The sequence below is a fragment of the Brassica rapa genome, chromosome A01 (genome assembly GCF_000309985.2).
Source record: "Brassica rapa cultivar Chiifu-401-42 chromosome A01, CAAS_Brap_v3.01, whole genome shotgun sequence".
NCBI classification, from domain to species: Eukaryota; Viridiplantae; Streptophyta; class Magnoliopsida; order Brassicales; family Brassicaceae; genus Brassica; species Brassica rapa.
In genome coordinates, this window is record NC_024795.2 from 22,966,703 (window position 1) to 22,989,289 (window position 22,587).

Here is a 22,587-nt window from a genome sequence, read left to right on the forward strand (position 1 = left end):
CTAAAATATAATTGCTTAGTTATTTGAATTTCAAATTAATATAAATTAAATTCATAGTTTAAAAAATAATAGATTAGTTAGTTAGTTCCTTAATTTTAGGTATGATGTATATTTAACAATTAAATTAGATATGAGTAGAAATAAAATAAAATATCATTAAATATAATGGTCCAACCTAGACTATTTATAAGTAGATAAAAATTGCTTCTGTTTTAATAGTATTGATAACTATAAGAATTATATTTTTATGTATTTGGTGAGGGTTTTGAACAATTTGTTTTTTTTTTGCATTTGGATTAATATATAGTTGTATATATACAATGAATAGATATATATATATATATAAAATTATTTATTACATTAATAACTAAAATATAATTGCTTAGTTATTTGAATTTCGAATTAATATAAATTAAATTCATAGTTTAAAAAATAATAGATTAGTTAGTTAGTTCCTTAATTTTAGGTATGATGTATATTTAACAATTAAATTAGATATGAGTAGAAATAAAATAAAATATCATTAAATATAATGGTCCAACCTAGTCTATTTATAAGTAGATAAAAATTGCTTCTGTTTTAATAGTATTGATAATAACTTCTCCTATTTGGGGAATGGGTCTGAAATGGGCTTAATAACAAGGCCCATATTCTGCACATTTTTGTAAGCAAGTAAATAAGAAGAAGATGAGAATCATAGAAAGCGTCTCGAACCGTCTCTCAGTCAAACTAACACATGTAAACGTCGCGAACGCGTTTGGATAAATCACGTCCAACTTTCTTTGCTTGTTGGGTATAACAACAAAGTGACATCGGCTTACAAGTGGTAACGGAACTACCACGTGTCCTATAAACACACCCCGTTTTAGTTGCTAATACGGTACGCCACGCCTCACCTAATCTTGTTCCTCACCTACACTCAACTCCACTGAAGTTAGCTCAACATTCTTTTTTCATTTTTTTTAACTTCCAAAAAAAGTGTTTCACTAGACGAATAACAAGTTATCTCTATTTGTTGGTTTGTTTTTTCAATTTCATTAATGATTACTTTAGTGATACTTACCATGCGGTAAAGATTACTAACCTGAGATCATGCTGATTAGATAATGGAAATAATCTATAGCAATTTTGATAAATCTTGGAAAGATTAGTACCCAAAAAAACGTAATTAGGCGTGTACGCGTTTGGTTTAAGACGTGCCCCACACGGCTCGTGGCCCGTAGCCAACACATAAGTCAGCTCCACGGGAAAGGTATGCTCCTTTTTTATATTAGCTAAAATCTGTTTTTGGGTTTACCAATTTTATTAATCCTCTGGTTTTTGACTTTGAACCGGTCTCTCACTCGTGATCACTACCTTACTAGGTCAGCTGTGACCCAAAAACTCGGTTATTTCTCCAGTAATTTACATCAATACTTAGCTTAGTTTATTTGGCCAATTGGGGTGTGGGATGGTTAAAGTTAGTTTAAAATCTATGATTATTTTTATATATATCTTCGACGATTTTCCTATATTTTGGGAGTTTCTTTTGTATTTTTTTTTTGCTAAAAAAGTTTCTTTAGTATCACAATGGCTTTTGTACAAGGATAAACCAAAGAAAAAAAATATGAACGTGTTAAAAATTAAGAAACTAAAAGATGTTCACATCTGATTTGATAATCAATGTAATTTGTATTCTAAAGCATCTTTTTTTTTCTAGTCTGACACATATTCAAGAAGCTAACATGTTATGCAATAAAAATGAAATCATTGTTGAGATTATGATCTGATTTCTAATTAAAAATAGTTATCTTCCATATTTATTACTATAGTGTTAGGCTTCATAAGTAACAAAACAGAGTATACATAAATACGAGACCGACTTAATACTCATCCGCCACGTGTTTTTGCGTATAAAAAAACAGAGTCCAAACATTTCTTCACTTCACTCCATTCTCTCATCTAACATCGACGAAGAAGAGAGACACACAACACAACACACACAAAGATTCGTCTGCTTATGGCTCTCGAAGCGATGAATTCTCCTTCGTTCACAGTCCGTAAAGATAGAATCGAAGCAACAAACGATGATCTAACGAACGACGCCGTTTTCATGGAGCCTTGGCTGAAACGCAAACGCTCGAAACGCCAGCGTTCTCGCAGCCCTTCTCCGTCCACCTCTTCCTCCTCGCCGCCTCGATCTCGTCGCCCTAAATACGAGAGTCAGGATCTAACGGAGGAAGAGTATCTCGCTCTCTGTCTCCTCAAGCTCGCTAAAGACAAACACTCGCCGCCGCCGCAGCCGCAGCCGCGAGACTCGACGAAGCTCTCGTACAAGTGTAGCGTTTGCGGAAAAGCGTTTCCTTCGTATCAGGCGTTAGGCGGACACAAAGCGAGCCACCGAATCAAGCCTCTAACCGCCGATAATTCAACGTCTCCGATCATCGCCGGAGAGAAGCATCACAGTTCCGCCACCGTCCCGCCTTCCGGGAAGATTCACGAGTGCTCTATCTGCCGTAAAGTGTTTCCGACGGGTCAAGCTCTCGGCGGCCACAAACGGTGCCACTACGAAGGGAACCTCGGAGGAGGAAGCAAATCGATTAGCCAGAGTGGAAGCGTGTCGAGCACGGTTTCGGAAGATCGAAGCAACCGCGTGTTGATCGATCTGAACCTCCCGGCTTTACCGGAGCTCAGCCTTCATCACAACCCAGTCGTCGACGATGAGATACTGAGTCCGTTGACCGGGAAGAAACCGCTTTTGTTGACCGATCGTGACCGAGTCATCGAGAAAGAAGATTTATCTCTAAGAATATAATAATAATTCTATTATTATACATAAAACTTAGGTTCATTTTCATTCGTTACAATTATTTTTATTTTGATTATGGGATTGGGTAGGGATTCATTTCATGTCAGGGGTTTATACAAAATATGATTGTTTGGTTTTGAATAAATCATAGTTTCATTTTGATTGTTATTTAGCTTACTAATAATCTCTCGAGTTCAGTTTGTATAATATAAGACACGTGGCATTCTGTGTGTGAACACAGAGCAGAAATAGTTGGGGGAACGAGAATCCGAATCCTTTCCATGTGGATTCGTTTCCTTGATTAGCATTTAGCACATGTATTATCAGTTTGGTACATAAACTGTTATTTTTATTCTTTGCCATACCTTCCGATATGGTTATTGGCCACTAAAACCTATAGAGTGCACTATAGCCTATAGTTTTTTCTTTCTTTATATTAATCGTAATTAATTGCACATGCATGGATCGTTATTTAATTTTGTTGATTATATCGAATCATAAATACAGATGTGACCACGAATCTGTGCATTGGTTCTTTACTTCTTAGGTATGTGATTAAGATTCTTGGCCACTAAACTTTAATTCGAGCCTAACTTCTTTCTTTGTACCATTCAATTTATTATAACGGTGTTTTAGGAAATTAATTTCCATGCCGACCATCTGATAAATTGATTGTTTGATAGCGGATCAGCAAATATTAGCTGTTTCGTTTTGCTTTGACACTACTGAAAGTCTGAAACTGTATTCGCTCGTGTACGGTTTCACCTAATCACACACTAAAGAGAAACCCAACACGTTGTTGTTAAGTGTAAAGTGTCATTTACTAGTACGCGTCGCAAAATCAATAGAACCACCACATATGTCTTTGCTGATTAATATGTTCTGCAACGTATTTTATTAATTTTCATTAATGAAGTGGCAGCCATTTTGGTTTGGCGGTGCTGTTATATCTTACATCAAAACACCACAAAACTATTTTTTATTTAATTTTCTAAATAAAGAGAAGCCTCAAATTCGGTACAAGATATTATTATGTGAATGAAAAGTACAAAAAGGTGTGAAAAGTTTGTAGTTAAAGACTTAATAGATAAGAATATTGAAAATTCTAAATCAATTGTGTACATTCCATTCGTGGTCGTCTTGCATATAAACTATGATGTTCTTGACGTGTTGCTAATTATAATCTTATCCATACAAATTCTTATAAAGCTTTTCTTTTTTTTGTTCTTACTATCAAAATTTAGAAAAAGGATCACTTGGTCACCACTCACCAAGTCTTGGTGTCTTTGTTGATTGTACTTAACAAATAAGAATAACTAGATTTTGATCCGCGCAGGCGCGCGGGTGTATATTTTGAAAAATATGTTGATATTTGTTTTTCATGTAATTATTAGGATTTGGAAAAATGAATCCGAGGAACATAACCGATACCGATCCAAAGATATAGTACCAAACCCAAACATAAATTGATTAAATATTCGAATTATTCAAAATTTTGTTATTTAGAGAACCGAATCTGATCCGAACCGAAGTATTTGGGTATCCGAATTTATCTAAAAATAGATTTATATACTTATATATATTAATTATTTTTAGATTTAACGTATATAAAACATCAAAAATGATACTTTTAAATTGGTTTAAATACTTGAAAATATATATAGATAGTCAAAAGTAAATATCTGAAATAATTAAAGTATACTCAAATCACCAAAAATACTTAAAATAATTATTGATTTCGTATCCAAAATTTTAAATCAAGCCAATTGATATGTTAAGCTTACGTATTATGACATATGTTATTCAAATTTATACGTAATATATTATTTTATTTATACATTTTGAGAAATTTAAAATATATAATGATTTAAGACTTTAAAAATAATTTAAATTAGTTATCCAAACCCAAACCCAACCGCAAAGATCCAAATCGAACTCAAACCAAAATTTAGAAACATTCTAATAAGGCTGAAATCTTTGACCCCGAAAACTCAAAATACAAACCGATCAGAACTAAACCCGTATAAGTATCCAAAAGCCCATCCCTAGTCATTATTATATATCGTATTTTATCATCATATAATTAATCGTATTTTATATGTACCATCATATAAGTAATCATATAATTAATAGTATTTTATACATACCATCATATAAATAATTACATATATTATATTTTTAAAACTTAATATGAAATATGAAAACCATAATTTGAGTTGGTATTTCAAATTGGGCTTTGTATTATATTTTTCTTATATATATTGACAATATTTTTTTATAATGGTTATTGAAAAATAGTTTAGTAAAAATCCATTTTTGAATATATGTATATTTTTGAATCAATTTTTGATATAAATCAAATTTGAATTATTATTTTGATTTGAAATATGTATATAAAGTTTAAATTTTGTTTTATGGTTAGTTTAGAAAAAAAAATTTTAGGGAATTAGATTGACTCATTTTGGTATATTTTAAAAGTGATCTAGATGACTTTCAATTTTTTAAAAAAACATAAGCCCATTACTTTTTTTTCTTAATACTACTATCCTTGTTTTCAAACAAAAATATTTTTTTTTAAAAAACTGCAATCCATGTTTCCAAACACTCCAAATTTTTAAAAGTCCTATTCAAGTCTCCAAACACTCCAATTTTGTACTTGAGTTTTAATAAGATAGATGACGTTGTACTGAACAAATAAGAATAATGACGTCATTTGTCTATTTCGTTAAGCACACAACAAATAGTGAAACACGTAGTCCAAATGCATTTGATGCGCGACACTTGAGGAAAAACAACAAGATATGTATTTATAAAAACGACGAGGAGTCAACACACATAACTAAAGAACGACACATAGTAAACGAGACAGCGGTAAGAAAATCAACACCTAAATAAGTAAATGCCTAAATGGGAAAGATCTGGAATGTCGATCCAAAAGGAGAAGCAATCAATCGTTAGAGAACCTTTCTTTTATATACACTTTTTCCTTCATTAGAGAACAAAGAGAACGATTCATTGTATACAATTAAGGCTAAAAACTTCATAGGTAAAAAAAGCACCGCATCCTATTCTATTAACTTTCTCTTATGTAATCTCCAAAACAAGAAACTTACGTAAGGAAACAGATATCCTCCGATAATCTCACATTTGATCCGGTTGAAAATGACTAAAGGCCGTGGGAATGTAAGCATGGTTAGAAATCATGTTGTGGAGTGGTGTGAGAGAGTGAGTAGTCATAAACCCATCATCAGTTTCTACAGTTGTGAAGTCAGTTTCCGGCTTAGTTGTATTATGTGCGTCTTCACGCTACAGTCTTTAACCTAGCAAGAGGGCATTGATTTGCTTATAAAAGCTTGATCAGGAAGGAAACATGCAAAAAAGGGAAGAGAAAACCAGAGAGAGCATTCTTTAACCTGCATCGCTGCTACTATTGATAAGAATCCTTGACATTGTTCGAGCAAGACCGTTTCTTGTGCAGTGATATTCACCATCTCCGCCATTACTGAATTCATTCCATCCACCTACCAATGACATCAAACAACAACAAAGCACCTATTAAACCACTCAAGACAAGTGCATTGACAAACAACCAGGTTCTAGTTTCTGACCAGAGTTAAAACTGCCTCCCTGCCAGTAACTAATATTCGAAACAATTGAGCAATTTTAGAAAGAAATGCTTTAGAGCACTTTCAAGAATAACTAGTTCTAGATATATGCATATAAGAATGGACAAAAGCAAGTTTTCCACATGCTATCTTGTAATAATCATTACGATATTTGTATGAGTCTGTATTCTCATGAAAACGACTCATATGCAGTACTTGCACATGAAAGTATGTCGCAGGTAGTATACTGCATTCTAATTTTCTATTCTTCCAAGCAATATAGACAATGCACGATAAGAGGATAAGCTTTCACAAGTCATCACTCACGTTATAATCTCTGAGACGAGAAATTTACCTTCGATGTCAGCGAGAATATGGAAGACGCCATAGCATGCATCACATCAACAGCTGAACTAACAGCATGCTTAAGATCTAGAATATCAACCTAACAACATAAAAAACATTAAAAAAAAACATTCAGAAACCGGAATCTAGTGTTCATTACCTAGGATACAAAATAAGCCAACACAAACATAGTAGAGTAAGGTAAAATAGCACTCACCACAGCTTTTCCAATAATTGGAAGACGAAGCGTGCTGGCTTTCAAGGCTTCAGTTGCTCCCAACAAAGAATTCGAATGATCTCTGTCTAGAAGAGACCATTCTTCTAGGTAACCCATCTACAATTTCCAAATACAACGGGTTTTGTTAGCGTCAACAGAGCAGTTACAAACGCAATAACAGGATAAACGAAATTGCTAGAAGTTCATATTCTCACCTGCTCCTTCAAGATGGAAGCTAGTTTCAGTTTCTGCTTCAGCAAGAGCAACCTGATCCGTTTCAGAGTGACAGAATGACGCAAGTCCGAGATTGATACCCAAGCATTCCACAAGTTTTTCTGTCAAAAAAGAAGCTGTGCCTTCACTAGAGTGTGTATAGTTTCGTGGACCATTAATGACTGAGAGTATCTATAAGAACCCTATACTACCGTTAGCAAGACTTCAATACCCTATTCTACCGATAAAATAGATTACAAATCATGCACTCTCCAAGTCTCTGCTGCAGTGACTAAAAGCACTTACAATCCAAGCAGGCACAACCATACGTTCACAATTATAAACATAGCATTGATGCAGTAATGCATAAGAAACGATACCTCTGCAGTCAGTCTCTGCACCATGAAAGTGGAGTCAGCCCTTGCATTGGCAAACCGCCACTGCAAATGACGGTTATACAGAAGCCTCAACAAGTGGGCATCCATAACCCGATCCTCCCCGATCTTCCCCCTCCTAATATCAGCAGTGAAACAAAGAATCGAAGGCAAGTTGCGGTTATAAGCGTTCATTTGCTCAGAAACTCCATTTCTCACTCGACAAGGACTAGAAAGTGCTCTAGCTGTAGATGAAGTAGCTGTCGCCTTAACCTTACTAGGTGAAGCAGGTCGAGTAGCACCACCTTTTATAGGAGAAGCCATACCACGAGGAGATGACACCAACGGAGTATCACTAGAGAACCGTTTAGACTGGCTCAACTTTGATGAGATACTACTTATCCTCGAACTCGGGCTAGAGCACCGAGGTGAGCTAGGATCCTGCAACCTCCTTAACCGAGTGTTAGTCTCTTGCCAGAACTTAGCAGAAGCTATAACGTTACGTTGCAAGCTCCTTCTTTCACCACGTTCCTGCGCACCATTAGTGCTACCAGATGAAACACTATCAGAATCAGACGCAGTAAAGTCACTAGAACCCAAGCGTGAATGTGAAATTGGTCTTGTTACTCTTCTCGTGCTCTCGTCACCTTCTCCCAAATCTAAACCTAGTCTCACAACTCTAGAGCTCTCATCAATCAGAGAATGCTGCAACATTGATCCAAGCTTCTTCCCTCTATCATCACACTCACAATCCACATTTTTAGAAACTGAACTCACCGCAGATTTAGAACTTCCTTTCGTGGAAGCGCCAGGCCAGAGCTGCTGTTGATCAACCGGCTTTGAGTTCTCCCTCTGATCTCGAACCGGCGGCGACCTCCGCCGCTCGGGGGTAGGTTTCCGGTGGGAAACCGGCGTGGTGGTAGTAGTAGTAATCTCCTTCTTCTTGCTAATCGGAAGCGAAAACGCCTCGCCTTGGAAGGAAACAGATAAGCTCCTGGTGGAAGTGATGAGCATCTTCGCTGCCACCGACATTTCAGCGACAGGAGTCGGCGACGGCCGGCGGCGGTCTACCGATTGAGACCGATTGGGTAGCGAGGAAGGCGCGTTGATCCGATTAGAAGCGGAAGGAGTGGCGCGAGAGAGCAAAGGGGAAGGATATCGCTTCGAAGATGTGATAGAGGAGGTGGAGTGAGAGTGAGAATGGGAAGGAGAAGGGGATAAGTAGCGAGAGGGTACATTTTTGAGTGTAGGTCTTCTTCGTTCATTGTTGCTGGGGAGAGGTTTGTCTTGCGGATCTGGAGGTGGTTTCCTGGTGGAGGTTGCTGCTTGAGGAATCGCGGGGACCATTATCTCTCCTCTTCTTCCTCCTCGTCTGCTTCGGCGGCTTCGTGATCCTCTGAGTGCATTACAGAGATTTGTCACACTTGGGCTGGTGCAAAACAAAAAGATCTCTCGATGTAGATTTTGAAAATGATTTAACTTGCCTTCGCAGCCAAGAGAGAGAGAGAGGAGAGGAGATTGTGAGAGTGGTGGTGGTGGAGGTGGGGTTTCTGGATTTGGGGATTTTCCCAAACTTTTTAGTATACTTCTTCTGTCTGTATGTTGTGTAGCTCATCTTTTTTTAATTTCAGTCTCCTTTTTCATTTTTTTTTCTGTTCAAATCCATTTTCAGATTTAAACTCTTTTTAATTGCCTAAAAAAGCTATACGTAAATGGCTAATTCTTTCGTTTTCTGTCCAATCCTTTACATATTTTATTCACAAAAATCCTAAATTAACTAGATTAGTGGTGTGCCGTAACTATTGTAAACATATGAATTAAGGGAGTAGATGATTTTCTTATTTAATCATTTACTGCAGGGGTGATCTGTGTTGGCTGTGAGTGTTTTACACAACCATAATTCTCTTTAGAACAATAAAATCAAAGCAATCAAGCTTTATTAATAAAAACTAAAGCTAAAGCCAAAATTTTTAAAAAGAAATATAATGCTCTAAAAATTAATTCTTCTAGAGCTTTAGGTGTAATTGGCTATTGTTATAGTTGATCTCTACAACCACAATTATACTCACATTTCTAAATCTACACCAATTTTGATTTTTTTTAAGCTCACAGCTCTTTTTTTTAGTCCACAACACTTCATTAAATTTGTGACTTTATAATTGCTATGCAGAAACAAATTCTTACCACCCAAATTTAAAGATTTTTAAAAGTTAAAAATCTAGAGCCAAAGCCAAAAAAATCGCAATATTTCTACAGCCAGAAAATGAAATCACGGCTCTTACCAATCACACCCTTAGATTTAGTGCTTTTAAAACTTTGAAATAAACTTACAACAATAAAATTTAAAGTTAAAAACACAAAATCTACACTTAAAATCTTAAAGCAAAAAAATCCAAAGCTACAATATCTACCAATCAATCAATCCATGTGTTTGTTTGTTCATAGGAGAAGCTTTTCACTATATGTGATAGTTACTACAACTGAGATTCATGGCGAAACTTTCCTTCACTTAAGTTAGAGTATATATTTAGTCTTACTTTTCTATTGATGTGTTCGTGGAAATACATAGAAGAGCTCCGCAGTTCCAAACTATAAAACCTTTCATGATGTTTTATTATTCTTCTTCTTTTCTTTCATTTGGTAAGGCAGAGAATTACATGGATAGTGCCTTGATCTGTGGACATATGAAATGAAAAAGAATAATTGTAGATTGTGTGTTAATACTTAATCATAAGGCACATATCAAAAGTGTTGGGACTGTTGGCTAATGGGCCATTTACTAATGGCATGCTTATTACTCATCCATCATGCAGGAGGTCCAAAAATTGATTTAATGTGTGTTTCATCAGTGATGGAAAAAATGGGTTGTGGTCCCTGTGGAGGAGCCTACGAATTTAAAAGAACTAAGCAACCAATTTAAATTAGAATCTCACAGTTACAAACTTGCAATGCACCCAACTTAGAAACTTTGCTTATCGAATCTATTAGTTTGGTATTGGGCTGAATTGATAAGGCCGAATCCAAAAACCAAGTTATAAATTGATTTGACTTTTGTTTTATATTAATAAATGTAGAAATGAAGAAGAGAAGAAAAAGTTCCTGTCCGAAGCAAAAGTTTGACAAAGTCCAGGATTGATGGGGTAAGTGTAGTGGGAGCCATGTGGCGTCTTTAATTACAGATAAACTAATGAACACACCAAAAACACGATTCATCAAGATCTTTTCAAATCATCACACGTCACATCCCATCTTAAAATCTGATAAAGAAAACTTGTTCAAGCTTCGTCTCCCCCAATCATTTTCATCTGCATCAGTTTCTGGGTTTCATCAGAGAAAGAGAAAACGAGTCAGAGACCCAGAAACCCATCTTCTTAATTTGACTTTCTGGTTCGTATATCCTCTGCCTTTTTGAACACAATCTCTCAAAAGTCTCTTGCTTTATTATATTTTCTCTCGTAAAGGTTTCATTTTTTATAGAAGAAACTCTCCAAAGTTTCAATCTTTTTTTTTTGTTTGTTATCCACAGGAGTCTCTTTCTCTCTCTCTCTTGTCTGATGGGTGAAGAGATAATCCCAAACGATGAAAACAGCGCAAAGACGAAACCAAGTCCAAAGCTAACACTCTTGCCTCTAGTATTCCTCATCTTCTATGAAGTCTCTGGTGGCCCTTTTGGTGTGGAAGACTCTGTCAAATCAGGTGGTGGTCCTCTCTTAGCCCTTCTAGGCTTCCTTATCTTCCCTCTGATCTGGAGCATACCCGAAGCTCTCGTCACAGCCGAGCTCGCCACAAGCTTCCCTGAGAACGGTGGCTACGTGGTCTGGATCTCTTCAGCGTTTGGCCCCTTCTGGGGGTTCCAGGAAGGGTTCTGGAAATGGTTCAGTGGCGTCATGGACAATGCTCTCTACCCTGTGTTGTTTCTTGATTACCTGAAACATTCTTTCCCTGTTTTGAACCATGCAGCTGCTCGTGTTCCTGCTCTGTTAGTCCTCACGTTCGCGCTGACCTACTTGAACTACAGAGGGTTGCATATCGTTGGCTTCTCAGCTGTTCTGCTAGCTGTCTTCTCCCTCTGCCCTTTCGTTGTGATGGCTTTGCTAGCGGTTCCTAGGATCAGTCCTAAGCGTTGGCTGTTTGTGGATTTCAAGAAAGTTAACTGGAGAGGCTACTTCAACACCATGTTTTGGAATCTCAACTACTGGGACAAGGCTAGTACTCTTGCTGGGGAAGTTGAGTCCCCCGGGAAGACGTTCCCAAAGGCTTTGTTTGGAGCTGTTTTGTTGGTTATGGGATCTTATTTGATTCCCTTGATGGCGGGGACTGGAGCTTTAAGCGAGTCTGCTTCAGGTGAGTGGAGTGATGGGTATTTTGCTGAGGTTGGGATGCTTATTGGTGGTGTTTGGCTCAAGGGATGGATACAAGCTGCTGCTGCTATGTCGAATCTTGGTTTGTTTGAAGCTGAGATGAGTAGTGATGCTTTTCAGCTTCTTGGTATGAGTGAGATGGGGATGCTCCCTGCTTTTTTCGCCCAGAGGTCAGTTACTAAATTATGATTTTTTTATTTTATTAAAGTTCTCCTAAGTCTGTAAGAGTGTGTTTTGGTTATGATTAATGTTCAAGAAATCGTGAGGCAGTAATTAGGCGGGAAATTATTATTAGTCGGCGCCTAGGTGCTGACTAAACCGATTTTTAGAACACTGGTTGCAATGTCTTTGTACAACTGGGTTTTAACGTTATTTGTGTATTGATGCAGGTCAAAGTATGGGACACCAACGATTAGTATCTTGTGCTCAGCGACAGGAGTCATATTCTTGTCATGGATGAGCTTTCAAGAGATCATTGAATTTCTGAATTTCTTATACGCGTTAGGAATGCTTCTTGAATTCGCAGCCTTTGTGAAGCTAAGGATCAAGAAACCGGATCTTAACCGACCTTACAGAGTTCCCTTAAACACCTTTGGAACTTTGATGCTATGTCTGCCTCCTTCTTTGCTTCTCATCCTTGTGATGGTTTTGGCCACCGTGAAGACGTTTTTTGTCAGCGGTGTGATTATTGTTGTTGGGTTCTGCTTGCACCCGTTCTTAAAACTCGTGAAGGAGAAACGATGGGCGAGATTCATACCAGAGGAAACAAGACCAGTTTTAGAAGTTCCATCCGAGTCTCAGTTGGATGAAGAACATGGAGATGAGTCTTCTGCTAGCCTTCTCCCATGAACTATAACACACACAAAGACGTATCAACGAAAACTCTGTGATTCTTGGACATGTCTAAAAAGAGACATGAACTTGTGTAGTTTATTTCTGTCTTGTGCAGCATATGGTTTAGAGTACACAAACGAAAAAAGTGTAGCAACAGACCAACAGTAAGGTGTCTCAGTCGATTTGTCTATGATTACAGTATGATTATGTATATATAACTGTATACATCATAATCATTATCTGCTGTGTATATGCAGTGAATGTGTTTTCAAAAGATGAAGCTGAAATAAATTGTTATTTTTTGTAAAGGGGATTTACTTTCTTTCCTTTTGGGCTCGTGTTTGGGCCTTCATGATCGGGCTACTTTAATCTTAGACCATGTTCGTTAGCATGTTGCGTGTCGCTATTGTGATCAAATATTGTCCGTTTGTTTGACTGTCATAACATCGCATTATCACTAAAATTAACCTGCCATCAGTTGTGTGTTAGCAAAACGAACAAAAAACTGATTGCAAAGACGTATAAACGAATATGGATATAATCCTTTTCTATAGGTTTTAGTTTTTTTTTTTTTAATCAAAACTGTAGGTTTTAGTTCCCTCTTTAAATCAAAACCAAAACCTGGATATAATAAGTCCATTTGTTCCATCTCTTTTGGGTCTAGTGGCGGCGACTTTGTTTTATGTACACCATGGAAGTCTCCATTGTGAGGCTAATACTAAGCGGATCATGTTCATCAGCTTGACTTGACTCTAGCTGTAACTGTCAGCACAATATGCAGTTGAGTTTAGTCCTTGTGTTCTCTGTTGGCCACCATATCTTAGTCAAAGGAAATGCTTCCTGAATTGTATACTGTAGATTTCCTGAATTGTATACTGTAGATTTCTGGAGTTCTGGATTCTAATAGTGAGATTATAATATAGAGAAATTCCGTTAGTCAAAGGAAATGCTTCCTGAATTGTATAATATAGACTACAAAAAAGGAAAATGACCAAAATAAGTTTTATTAAAGGGTAAATATGCACTTATACTCAATGGTTAACTAATAGAGTTTTGGGGATATGATTTCAAATTAAAAAATAAAAACTAGATATTAAAATTTTCAAAATAAAAAAATCTATTTTGGTCATTTTATTTTTTGAGTGCTATTTTGTGACAAAAACTTAAAAATGGCTATTTGAGAGAATTGCCCTAACTCATAATATATCTAATTATTCATTCTTTCATTCATTTATTTATTTTACTCGATTCTATATTTAATTAAACATACATATATATATTTTATCTTTTATATTAAAGCTAGATTTGCACTTGAGAGGTTCTAAACTAAAGCAGAATGTTAATTTTATGTCACATCGAAAGGAAAAAAAAGAAGGGAAACAAAAAAAGTTATTTATTTTTAGATTCCCACCTGAGGCTGAGAGGTTAGTTACACCAATTAGAATGAGGCATCTTAATTATGCAGTTTTCTTAGGGGTGTTCAATCCGGATATCAGTTCGGTTTCGGTTCGGGTTTTTTTGGTTTTCGGTATTTCGGTTAGTAAAATATAACTACCATTCTAAATCCATATTTACTTCGGTTCGGTTCGGTTTATATACCGTCGGTTTCGGTTTATTCGGTTTTATACCAAAAACATAATTATTTTGTTTGAGATCATATTATATGAATTTTAGAGTCATATTGTCAACACAATCTTTTATTAAAAATATATTACATGTTCAAATAAATGAAGAAAAAAGTAAAAATACTTCTGCCATCAAATAAAATAATCAAATTTATAACTAAAATCAAAGCTTGAAATTTTGAAAATAACAATATGAAACAAAACAGAAACATGAAAGAAAAGTTTTTCTACTTTTCCATATTTAGTGTTCATTAAAGTCATGCTTTTTCAATTGAAAAATTTCCATTAATTATTATCCATCAAATTTATAATCTTCATATTAATTTAGTGAAGACTAAAATAAATAAAAAAAATCAAAAAAAAAGACTTAGAAAATAAGATGTTTGAATTGCGATGTATTGTTATTTAGTTATAGTTTAAGTGTTTTACAAATTAAGATTTTTATTACTATAAAATTATGGTAATAGTTATTAACACAAATTTAACTTATGTAACAAATAGATTTTCATGTATTGTTATAAAATAGATATATATTTACATGTTTCTACTTTTAATCGGTTTTGTTCAGTTTATTCGGTTTAATCGGTTATATACCAAACCATATCCAAATCCTACGGTTTTTATAAAATTATATCCATTCGGTTTATATGGTATATACCAAAACCAAACCATATTGTCTATTTCGGTTCGGTTCGGTTCGTTACGGTTCGGTTTTACCATATTGAACAGCCCTAAGTTTTCTACAGTTTTAGATTTTTTTTTTTTTTTGTTAAAAAGTTTTAGATTTTTTTGTAAAGAACATTATCGTTTAGATTTTTCTTACAAAAATACGCGAAGCAAAATTCAACTTAAGCACCAATTTGAATTCCATCGTGTATTTTCATAGACCTCTCAAAATGGTTCGAGCCAGGATCGTATCTGGGTCGATAATCTTTTGGTTTCGAAAAATTGGAGTCATTAATAGCGATTGTGTAGACGAAATGTGTAATTGGTTAATTTGTAGTTATGTAACTTTTTGTTCTGTGTTTTCTAAGCATATCAGCATATATTTTATTTCAACTGATGACCAAAAACAGAATTAGCTCATATGGTAACGTATTAAGATATATAGATGAACAGATATATCATGTTCCTAGAAAATAAACGATCTAGATGGGTCTTTGCATTTTCTATATTTACCAAATAAATTTCTCAACGCATATTTTGAAAATTTGTAGAAAATTACAAAGCTATAACAACAAATCAAGTCGAATAACTAAGATCAATGTTTAGTTTTCTTCAGTAGACAAAAGGAACCATCTGTTGAAATGGACTTTTTATTTTAAATGGACTTGTCTGTTTATAGTCTTATTTTTCTTATTCAAATATCTTCCACTGTATTTCGCATTTTTTTCCATTTGTAGCTACACAATGTACATCAAGGACTATATGCTAAGTTTCCTATTGAAAAGCTTGCGACCTAAATAAGTAGTTTACATTTTAGTTACTTATGTTCATGCATATGTTAAAGTTAGTTTCATTTGAAAAGTTTGAAGGCGAATGTTTTAATTTTAAGTAAAGAGAGAAAAACAAAACCACTTATGAAAATGCATTACACTACAGAAAAGACAAGCGTATACAAATTAAACTCTAAAACATTGTCTACCAATTAGCATGCATAATGCCTTTTAACTAGAAAGTAGCATGACAATCCATGCATTCGACACTACGAGTGTGCAACTTGATTGTTTTTCGTGTGACCTCACCAGTAACATATCTAAAAACTTTTAGCAGCATAAAATAACATTAATTTTTAAAAAAATTATGGAGTTTGAGCTAATTATTTTTAAAAAAGAATCAAAGTTTGGATCTAATCACTTACAGAAAATTAATTTAACTGTTGCGTGAATCTCACTATATACTTGATTAAATATCAAATTTTCTTAACACTTAAGTTATCTCTCAGCTAATTTTTAGTTATATTATTAATTTTCCCTTATAAAATCATGGGTTTTTTGCAAAATTGACCTACAACTTAAAGTCAAACACAAAACTAACCTCTTTTTTTTTTTAATTGGTTTTACCCTATTCACCCCACAAATTCATATAATTTACGAAAATGCCATCAATTTTTTTTTTTCGAAAATGACATCTTTACTCTCTCACCCTCATCATCTTCAAGTAGTTACAAGATTGCCATTGTCATCAATACCATAACCACCATGAACAACCAATTTGAAGCTCTTAATGCTCCCAAAATCGATTTACCCTTATTCTTTTTCCATTCTTGTGAACTAAACACAACATATCTCTCACTTTCTCTCCACAATGAGCTAAAAAAAACCAAGATTTTGATTCTAAAATTTTTATGGTTCATAGAGTCATAGAAGCTAACGATTCTGGGTGGGTGACTTTCGTTTGTGATTATGTGTGCTTGGAGAAGCCTTATGTATGCTAAGGAACTTATCTCACCAATTTAAGGTATGACATCGAGTTTTTTTCAAGATCTGTTCGTCAGACGACTTACTTGGGAAGTCGTCTAGCTGTAGACGACTTACCTGGAAGTCGTCGGGCTGTAGACGACTTACCTGGAAGTCGTCTGGTCAACACAGAGGTTATTTTTGCAATTGACTTTGAAATCTGTAACCTGAGACGACTGAAAGTTAAGTCGTCTACTATTGTTTGGTTTCAAAAAAATTACCAAAGAACCTAGACGACTTACATTTCAGTCGTCATAGGTTAGTTTTGCATTTGACTGGATAATTTCAGAAGTTTGACTTCCCCAGACGACTTACATTTCAGTCGTCTGTCAAAAATTAAAATAATAATATTTTTTTGAAAGTAAACGACTTACAATTAAGTAGTCATAGGTTAGTTTTGCAATTGAAAAAAAAAACTTCAAGATTTAATTATACACATACGACTTATAATTCAGTCGTCCACCAGACGACTTACTTGTAAGTCGTCCAGGATTTTTTTCCGAGATTCTGGTCAAACCTCGTAAATCCTGGACGACTTAAATTTCAGTCGTCTCGTGGACGACTGAATTATAAGTTGTCTGTATATAATTAAATCTTGAAGTTTTTTTTTCAATTGCAAAACTAACCTATGACGACTTAACTGTAAGTCGTCTACTTTTAAAAAAATATTATTATTTTAATTTTCACTAGACGACTGAAATGTAAGTCGTCCAGAAAAGTCAAACTTCTGAAATAATCCAGTCAAATGCAAAACTAACCTATGACGACTGAAATGTAAGTCGTCTAGCTTTTTTGGAGTTTTTTTTTTAACCAAACAATACTAGACGACTTATTTTCAGTAGTCCGAAATAACATATTTCAAAGTCAATTGCAAAAATAACCTCTGCGTTGACCAGACGACGTATAGTTTAGTCGTCTGGACAACTTAGACTGAAGTCGTCCGCGTCTTCTTTGCTAGTTTTTAAGTCTTCTACGTTAGTTTTTGAATAACTTGTATTTTTAAGAGTGATAAGTAACTTCAAGATATGTAAAACTCATATTTACAAAATATGTTATCTCCCTTAGTTTTACTAAATTTAACTAAGTTTTTCAACGCAAACGTATAAAAAATATGATATGCTTTGACTAGTTACTATTGTTTGTTTCCATCTCTTAAGTATTATTGTTATAGACAATAATGATGACTATTGTTATGAGTTGGAAGAATGGTTAAATGCTTCTTAAAATGTTGTATCAATATGAAACTACCAACATTCTTGTTTATTAAGATGAGAAAAAGGCCAGTGGAGTTTATTATTGCATATGAGAGATCCAAAGATAAGAAAAAGGCTACTGAAGTTTATTATTTCATTGATTTGTAAATGTGTAAACACATTGTTAGCACATTTAATACATCTTGGAAAACATTATTACTGATTTTACAAAAAAATCACAACTAAAAGAGTATACATGCAATTCACAAAACAGACCACAAACAAAACTATTATAGATCATTTCTCTACAAAGACAAGCTTGGATTCCACTTGAGTAGACAAGACCAGACGACTTCTAAGAAGTCCAGACGACTTCTAAGAAGTCCAGACGACTTCCAGGAAGTTCATACGACTTTGTCAGAAGACTTTTAGGAAGTTCAGACGACTTCCGGATGACTTTACATGAAGTCCAAACGACTTTTAGGAAGTCCAGACGACTTCCAAACGACTTCCAGACGACTTCCAGACGACTAACAGGTAAGTCATCCCAGAAGTCTTCCAGATCTGAAAAACCTGCATATTAAATCCCGATCTGAAAAACCTGCATATTCAAAAACGTTCAAATGGCTTAAAAACCGAAAAAATTGAGTGGAAGATTAGATAAATCTACCTTTACAGAACACACAAAAATACATATCTAAAAATAATAGATCTACCTTTAAATTAGTGGAAGATGAGTACCATCTAATTAAAAACCTGCAAAAAAAAATAGATTAGTAAGAAAGACATGAGACAAAATTGAAAAATTCATATAAAGTTTGGTGTTTTCAAGTCAAAGAGATTATAGTGGGTTTGGAGAGTTTTAGTTTGGGAAAAAAGTAAGAACTTTATACAACAAGAAGTTACCAAATAAAGAAAAATCAGACAGAAGAACTTACCAAAACGCTCAGAAAAATCCATACGACTTCCTAGAAGTCCAGACGACTTCCAGACGACTTCCAGATGACTAACAGGTAAGTCGTCCCAGAAGTCTTCAATATCTGAAAAACCTGCATATCAAATCCAGATCTGAAAAACCTGCATATCCAAAAACGTTCAAATGACTTAAAAATAGAGAAAATGAGTGGAAGATTAGATAAATCTACATTTATAGAACACACAAAAATACATATCTAAAATTAATAGATCTACCTCTAAATTAGTGGAAGATGAGTACCATTTGATTAAAAACCTACAAAAGAGATAGATTAGTAAGAAATACATAAGATAAAACTGAAAAATTCATATAAAGTTTGGTGTTTTCAAGTCAAAGAGATTAGAGAGAGGTTGGAGAGTTTTAGAATGATGAACATTACATTTTTGTTGCAGCCATTTGAGAGGAGAAGAGAGAATGTGTAAATTTTTCTTTATATAGGGATACAAAAAATCCAATTAGGTTAAATATTTTTGACTCAGACGACTTTCTGGACGACTTACATTTCAGTCGTCTGGTGAAGAAATTAAAACAGACGACTTACATGTAAGTCGTCTAGAAGAGTTTAATATTTTTAGCGGGAAATTAAATATTTTTAGCGGAAAACTAAAATAGAAGACTTTCCAGGCGACTTGGTTTAAATTATTTAAGCGGGAAAATAATTTTTTTTTAAAAATTTAGGCGGGAATATTTGGACGACTTACATGTAAGTCGTATGTTTTAATTTCTTCACCAGACGACTGAAATGTAAGTCGTCCGAGTAAAATGATCCGGTTAAGTTAAAACGTAAATTGGTAAAATTAAAGGTTTGGTACGATGTGGACGACTGAAATATACGTCGTCCGGATAAATTATTCAACAGATGACTGAAATATAAGTCGTCCACACCCTAAACATAATCTCTAAACTTAATTATCTAATTAAACACTTCATAAAACCAAATCAAACTTGAAAAGTGTTTTACTATATACAGAAATAAACACATATAGGTGAAAACTAATTTTTGAAAAAAACATTTTAGTTTTCCAAAATCTAACCCTAACAATACATACAATACTACAACATATGTTTGCCAAACTCCTAAACCAAAGTATTTCATGATTCACTACTTCCGCTCATCTATCTTCAAAACAAATCAATTTTATCATATCTTAATTTATATCACTTAAAACTGTTTATAATTACTTGATTTTTATTTTTTACGCATCAAAATATTTTTTTACAAGATTTATAAATTATTTTTAAAATAAACTGGTACCAGACGACTTACACTTCAGTCGTCCAGACGACTTCCAACATCTCAGACGACTCAGACGATTTACTGGGGCTATATTTGTAAAAATGGCTTCTGTTTTTTTGTTTGGTCACAAGGGGCTGAGCTGTAATTTCATTAGATTTTTAGGTTAGTTTTGCATTTGATTCAAGTTTGGGTATAGGTTTGGGATTAAAATCAAGTTGTGGGTTAGTTTTGGCAAAAACCTCTAAAATCATTACATCTACAACTACAAGTATTTATACACGCGTGGACGTGATGTCGAAATATATACTTCTTGCAATTATCACCATCCGATGTCATAATCGGATTAAATTCGGAACTTCTTACAACCAATGGCTCTCATAAATCGATATTAATTTATTTTAATTTTTAATAAACAACAACAAACCTTTTGTACTTTGATATTCTTCAACACATTTTACGTCAAATTCTCTAGCTTTTTTCTTCAACTCCATATTTCATTAACCCTCAAAATAGTCTATGACGAACAGATCAAACTATTCGTAAAAGTTAATATATATTTTTCTTAACAATACGATCATATTTTAAACATATCGAACGTGATACACGATTCAAACGGTTAACATATTATTTTACATACACCCACAATCTGCAACTAAATAATACCTTTTGCATATTCTGGAATCTGAAACCCGAATCTCCTAATTCATTGTACCACTCGGTCGATGGGAGCACGTCAAATTCTTTCAAAGTAACAAGTAACAAACTGAGATAGTATTATCCTCACGTTAAATTCTCATATAGTAACAACTAACAAACTGATAAATTATTAAAGAAAACATATATTATCCCCACGTTAAATTCTTCAACGACTAACAAACTGAGAAATTGTTAAAAAACATATATTGTCCTCTTCTTTTCCCTCCCCACTCTCCAGATTCTCTACCACTAACTACAGTTTCTCGCGTGTGGGTATATATAGAGAAGAGGCCAAAGAAATTTAAGAACACAAGCTCAAGTTATATAGATTGATAGAAATATATACTCTTACTAACATCAACTTATATCTTAGTACGCTATTTCAAAGTTAAAAAAAGTACGCTATTTCATATAACATAATAAAGTTATAAAAAGACCAATTTGTGTCTTTCTTCTGAGTTCGTGGGCGTACTTACATACACAGTACTGATGGGAAGACGTGGGATCGCCAAAGTACCGATGCTGCTGTTAAGGTCAACGCCACAACTTTTCTCATCATTCTTCTTTAATTTCACTAATCAAATGATATTATCAACAACAACAAAACAAACTTTTTAGAAAAAAACTTTGTGAAAGTAAAAAAACAAAACAAAAATTCGACAAAACCTTATTCAAAAGAAATTCATACACGAAATTTTTATCAAACATTATATCTTAACGTCTTTGTATAAACAAGCTAGGGTGGTGTTGAAAGATAATCTAGAAGTAATGTGCAAGTCGAATATAAAAAACTTGGACGTCTTATGTGAATTAAGAAAAAAGAGTAAATAATATTTATATGATAATGATGATATAGGAGTTGGAAGCAAGTTCAAGGACGAGCAAGGATAAGCAGCAAAGCTGCAAAACTAAATCCTATGGTTGTCCACTACTCTGAAGATATTTCTGATCATAGGGTAGAGATTAATTGTGGCGGCGAAGAGGAGTGGGTTCCACACCCACGTACCGGAATATTCTTTCCGCCAGGACAAGAGTTGGTGATGGATGGTGTCCCTGAGGGTGCTGCTTCTTTTGACATGATGTTTTGGCTTAGGAACGTCGATGGTGTGGACAAACCTGATCCTGGCCATCATTTTCCTAACTGAAACAAAAAAAAGTGTTTTGTCAAAAAAACAAAAACAAAAAACAAAAACAAAAAAAAGTGTAACTATTGACTCAGTGATGTGATAATCATAATGGGACTATAATATGTAACGATAGCAAAATAATCCCGTGTGTACGCACGTTTGATTATGATAATTTCGTTTTATGTATGATGGTTCAATAGCAATATGCTTTCTTAATTGAAATCTTCGTTGTGATTATCATCTCGTATGTGCTAGTTAGTTTATGCATCAACGATGCAGAGCTTTCTCTGATATATTTTTTGCCGTATATTCTCAGCTGAGGTTAAGAAATTCTGTACAGAAATTATAACAATGTGTCTTAATAATGCTTCTTAGTTCTTCTTTAGACTTGGATTTAAAACAAGCAAAAACCTTTTGTCGTTATGTTATTCTTATAAAAATACGTGAAGCAATAATCAATTTACGTACCAGTGTGAATTTATTACTTGGTATTTTTTGGGTGTGCTAACTTTATAGATAACCTCTCATAGTGGTTGG

General features: G+C 34.3%; 4 protein-coding genes across 5 annotated transcripts; 3 read left to right on the forward strand and 1 right to left on the reverse strand.

Annotated features, from left to right (window-relative positions):
- The first annotated feature begins 711 nt into the window (after positions 1-711).
- On the forward strand, positions 712-3,140 carry LOC103837107 (zinc finger protein AZF2). The gene has a single exon (XM_009113439.3). It carries the CDS (start codon positions 2,000-2,002, stop codon positions 2,792-2,794), a length of 795 nt encoding a protein of 264 aa, XP_009111687.1. The 5' UTR covers positions 712-1,999; the 3' UTR covers positions 2,795-3,140.
- A 2,599-nt stretch (positions 3,141-5,739) lies between these two features.
- LOC103837117 (protein SNOWY COTYLEDON 3) lies at positions 5,740-9,679 on the reverse strand. Its single transcript, XM_009113449.3, has 6 exons — positions 7,549-9,679; positions 7,171-7,290; positions 6,956-7,072; positions 6,749-6,838; positions 6,202-6,309; positions 5,740-6,108 (listed from the first exon to the last, which is right to left on the reverse strand). Exons 1-6 carry the CDS (start codon positions 8,887-8,889, stop codon positions 6,043-6,045), a joined length of 1,842 nt encoding a protein of 613 aa, XP_009111697.2. The 5' UTR covers positions 8,890-9,679; the 3' UTR covers positions 5,740-6,042.
- An 819-nt stretch (positions 9,680-10,498) lies between these two features.
- Positions 10,499-13,045, forward strand: LOC103837128 (probable polyamine transporter At3g19553). Its single transcript, XM_009113460.3, has 3 exons — positions 10,499-10,929; positions 11,069-12,073; positions 12,293-13,045. The coding sequence occupies exons 1-3, from the start codon at positions 10,730-10,732 to the stop codon at positions 12,750-12,752; spliced, it is 1,665 nt and encodes a 554-aa protein (XP_009111708.1). The 5' UTR covers positions 10,499-10,729; the 3' UTR covers positions 12,753-13,045.
- Positions 13,046-20,457: 7,412 nt separating this feature from the next.
- Positions 20,458-22,287, forward strand: LOC103837139. 2 transcript variants are annotated; one of them, XM_033280581.1, is made up of 3 exons: positions 20,464-21,456; positions 21,780-22,079; positions 22,124-22,287. In XM_033280581.1, the coding sequence occupies exons 1-2, from the start codon at positions 21,413-21,415 to the stop codon at positions 22,066-22,068; spliced, it is 333 nt and encodes a 110-aa protein (XP_033136472.1). In that variant the 5' UTR covers positions 20,464-21,412; the 3' UTR covers positions 22,069-22,079; positions 22,124-22,287. The 2 variants fall into 2 exon arrangements, with proteins under 2 accessions (XP_033136470.1, XP_033136472.1); XM_033280579.1 differs by having other exon boundaries at positions 20,458-21,456; positions 21,780-22,287.
- Positions 22,288-22,587: the final 300 nt, after the last annotated feature.